Source organism: Gymnoscopelus braueri (assembly GCF_963280865.1).
Source record: "Gymnoscopelus braueri genome assembly, chromosome: 1".
NCBI classification, from domain to species: Eukaryota; Metazoa; Chordata; class Actinopteri; order Myctophiformes; family Myctophidae; genus Gymnoscopelus; species Gymnoscopelus braueri.
In genome coordinates this window covers 16,663,800-16,667,075 of record NC_137603.1, presented here as the reverse complement: position 1 = coordinate 16,667,075, position 3,276 = coordinate 16,663,800, and the positions used below count along the sequence as shown (strand labels likewise).

General features: G+C 45.8%; 1 protein-coding gene across 1 annotated transcript; it reads left to right on the top strand.

Moving 5' to 3' along the window:
* Positions 1-2,555, top strand: LOC308083292 (E3 ubiquitin-protein ligase RNF128-like). The gene has a single exon (XM_080425568.1). The coding sequence runs from the start codon at positions 465-467 to the stop codon at positions 1,566-1,568; it is 1,104 nt and encodes a 367-aa protein (XP_080281694.1). The 5' UTR covers positions 1-464; the 3' UTR covers positions 1,569-2,555.
* The last annotated feature ends 721 nt before the right edge of the window (positions 2,556-3,276 follow it).

Here is a 3,276-nt window from a genome sequence, read left to right as displayed (position 1 = left end):
AAGAGTTCGTTCTCATCGTGACAAATGGAAAAGTAAACAGCTTTTATTCGTTTCACTTGAGCTACTCTTTGTCTTTTCGACCTATGCCCAGTGAAATTATCCTTATCAATTTCTTATCTGTCCCTTATTGTATGCTGTGCCTTTGGCTGTCGGGAACGTCGTGTGTTTTGTGTACTTCAACTTGTTAAATTCCAGCACCCTGCCCCTCTCAGAGAGAGGAGTGCTCAGTGTTCAAGGTTCAGGCAGATAAGGAGAGGTGAGTGGCTGACGCAAAGTCCGTGTTATGTTACCAAAGGCTCATATCAGATTACCGTTGACAGCAGGTAGAGTGAAACTGAGCAGCAGTCAGATCGCTGTGGAGCAGACAAACAGGAACTGGAATTGACAAGGGAGTACTCCTGCAAGCCAAAGAAACCCCAATAGACTGCTTCATGTTGTTGTTCTGAGGAAGAGAGAGCACTGCCATGGCTAAGAAGACAGAGCTATATCTTCTGTTGGTGGTGTGTTTTTTGGGGTTTGTTCAGCGTTCAACAGCCTTGTTGTTCTGGACAGCCTTGGTGGATATCAGCTTTTACGACAACCTGACCAATCAGACTGTGAACCGATACTGCGAATGTGGACTGTACGGCCGTAACTCTCCCCTGGAGGCGGCCACGGGCATTGTGACATTGCCGAGCTCGGACCCCATGGGATGTGCCCAAGACCCCTTCAACAACCGCAATGCCAGCTCACCACCATGGATCGCTCTGATCAAGAGGGGGAACTGCACCTTCAGTGAGAAAATAAACGCCGCCAAGCGGCAGGGAGCGTCTGCCGTGGTGCTGTACAATGAGGACGGGAGTGGGAACAGGACAACTAACATGGCACATTCTGACGCCACCGGCATCGTGGCCATCATGATCGGTAACATACCGGGCATGGAGATCGTGAAGTTGGTGAAACGGGGGATCGAAGTCAGGATGATCATTGAGCCCGGCAGCGCCCACGGACCCTGGATGGACACGTATTGGCTATACTTCCTGTCCATCGCCTTCTTCATTGTGACCGCGGCATCCATCGCCTACTTTGTGTTCATCTCGGCCCACCGGCTCCACAACATGCGGGTGCAGAGGACCGCCGACCAGAGGCTGAAGAACGAGGCGAAGAAAGCGATCCGCCAGCTGGAGGTCCGAACGATGAAGAGAGGGGACGAGGAGACCGGGTCGGACCTCCACACCTGTGCCATTTGCATCGACGGCTACAAGGTGGGGGAGGTGGTGACGGTGCTGACGTGCGGACACATCTTTCACAAGGCCTGCATCGAGCCATGGCTGCTGGAGAAGAGGACCTGCCCCATGTGCAAGTGCGACATCCTCAAGGCCCTGGGAGTGGAGGCGGAGGAGGAGAAGGGGGAGGTCAACTCGTCCTCGTCGCCACCAGATGTCACTGTGGTCACAGTTTCGGGAGGGGAGCCCCTGTACGAGGTGCCACTCACTGACCCACCAACACCTGACCTCGGGAGACATCCGCATCACTATGACAACAGAGGCTTTGAGGGAGACTTACAGGACCAAAGGCAACAGCTGTAAACCACAGGACAGGCTTTCAAATGGATTCACTGTTTTGTTTTAGTTTTTTTGGGGGGGGGACCATAACAATAGATTGTTATTGTCGTCTGGCACAATTAAATTAACTACAAATGATGTCCATCTTGCAAATCAGGCATGCTAGTGTAAAATGTCAAAGGAATTACGAGTCTTTGAATTCATCAGCTCATACATCCTGTGTTAATTTAACTCTGACTGAGTGTAAACAATGTACATGTAAAGCTGACTGTTTCCTGGTAGTACATCATGACATTTTCATTACATTTCCTCAAATGCAAAGTTTCTTACTGTTGGGTGTGTTCAGAAAATGGCACTCAGACGGCCTGCACATACTAATGTCAGTGCCAGAAGATTTTTTATTTCTACATTCAGAATTTTCACTCTACCAGAACCTTTTCGGTGTTCTTGGAAGAAGTATAGCAGTGTATTGAATCTTAACATTGGTAGCCACATGATGCAATACTAGCAAAATAAGCTTGCAAGTAGCCTAAGCTAGCTGCAATTCCCATAAGAAAAATAATCACTTTGCCAACCCAACAAAACTGGAAAGGCTGCATAGCACTGGGAGGAATGAATGACGTATTCCAGGTCATGACGTGCTTTACTTATGATCCATTAACCAGAGTCTGTAAATAAAGAACGATGGGCCTATTAAAAAAGTCCCATTACAAAAGTGGCAATGCAATAAATTACATTAAGTGCTCCATGACAATTGTGTATGACAGAGCATATATAAAAAGCACCTTGACTGCTGAACAGGGGATAATTCTTCCTTTATGTGTTTATTTTTGTTTTGATTTGTTCAAATCAATATGACATTGGGGTATTGATATATGAATAATGAACTTATTTGTGTTCATGAATAGTTAATGGAGTACAGTCAGGACACTCATCGAGATGAACACCATTTATTGCAGTGATATTATGCATTGTATTTGGGGGTGTGGCTCTACTCCTGTGATGCTCCAGCAACAAATCGGCGCAAGCATGATTGACACAGACTTGACTCTGAACTAACAAACCCCCATGAGGCAAGATACACAGTTATTATAGACATTATAATATGAACCCCAATAGGGTAGAAATTAAAGTTGCGTAGTTATTAAATGAACATGATAATATAAACTTAACCTCAGTAAAACTATGCCTAACCCTAAACTTATTCCTAACCTTAACCTCACTAAAACTATGCCTAACCCTCAACTTATTCCTAACCTTAAACTCAGTAAAATGAATACAGGAATACAAGAACCGCTGGGGCCGAGCGTTCCGTGAAAGAAAAAGGGTCCGACTAGGTTGTTGTACAGACGGTTCTGGTTAGCGGCTGGGAAGGTGGTGGGAGTTTGGTCACTGATGAGCTGGCACCTGGCAGTAGTGGTAGTGGAGAGAGTATGTTGTTGAGCATGTAGAGTCTGCTTAAATAGGTAGAGTCTGCTTAAATAGGCCGCTTAGTTGTTCCATTAAGATCGTGGGCGTATGTGATTGAAGGGTTTATGACGTGAGACAGGCTTGATCTCCAATGTTCCATTATTTTGGTCTCTAAACCAGTGGTTCTCAAGTAGAGAACAACTGCTCTAAGCAACCAATATAGGACGTGAAAAAAATCATTTTGAATGACTTTGAATACCCGTAAGGTCTACCTCTCTCTGAACTCTTACGCAAACAATTTTACATAATAGAAAAGATTTCA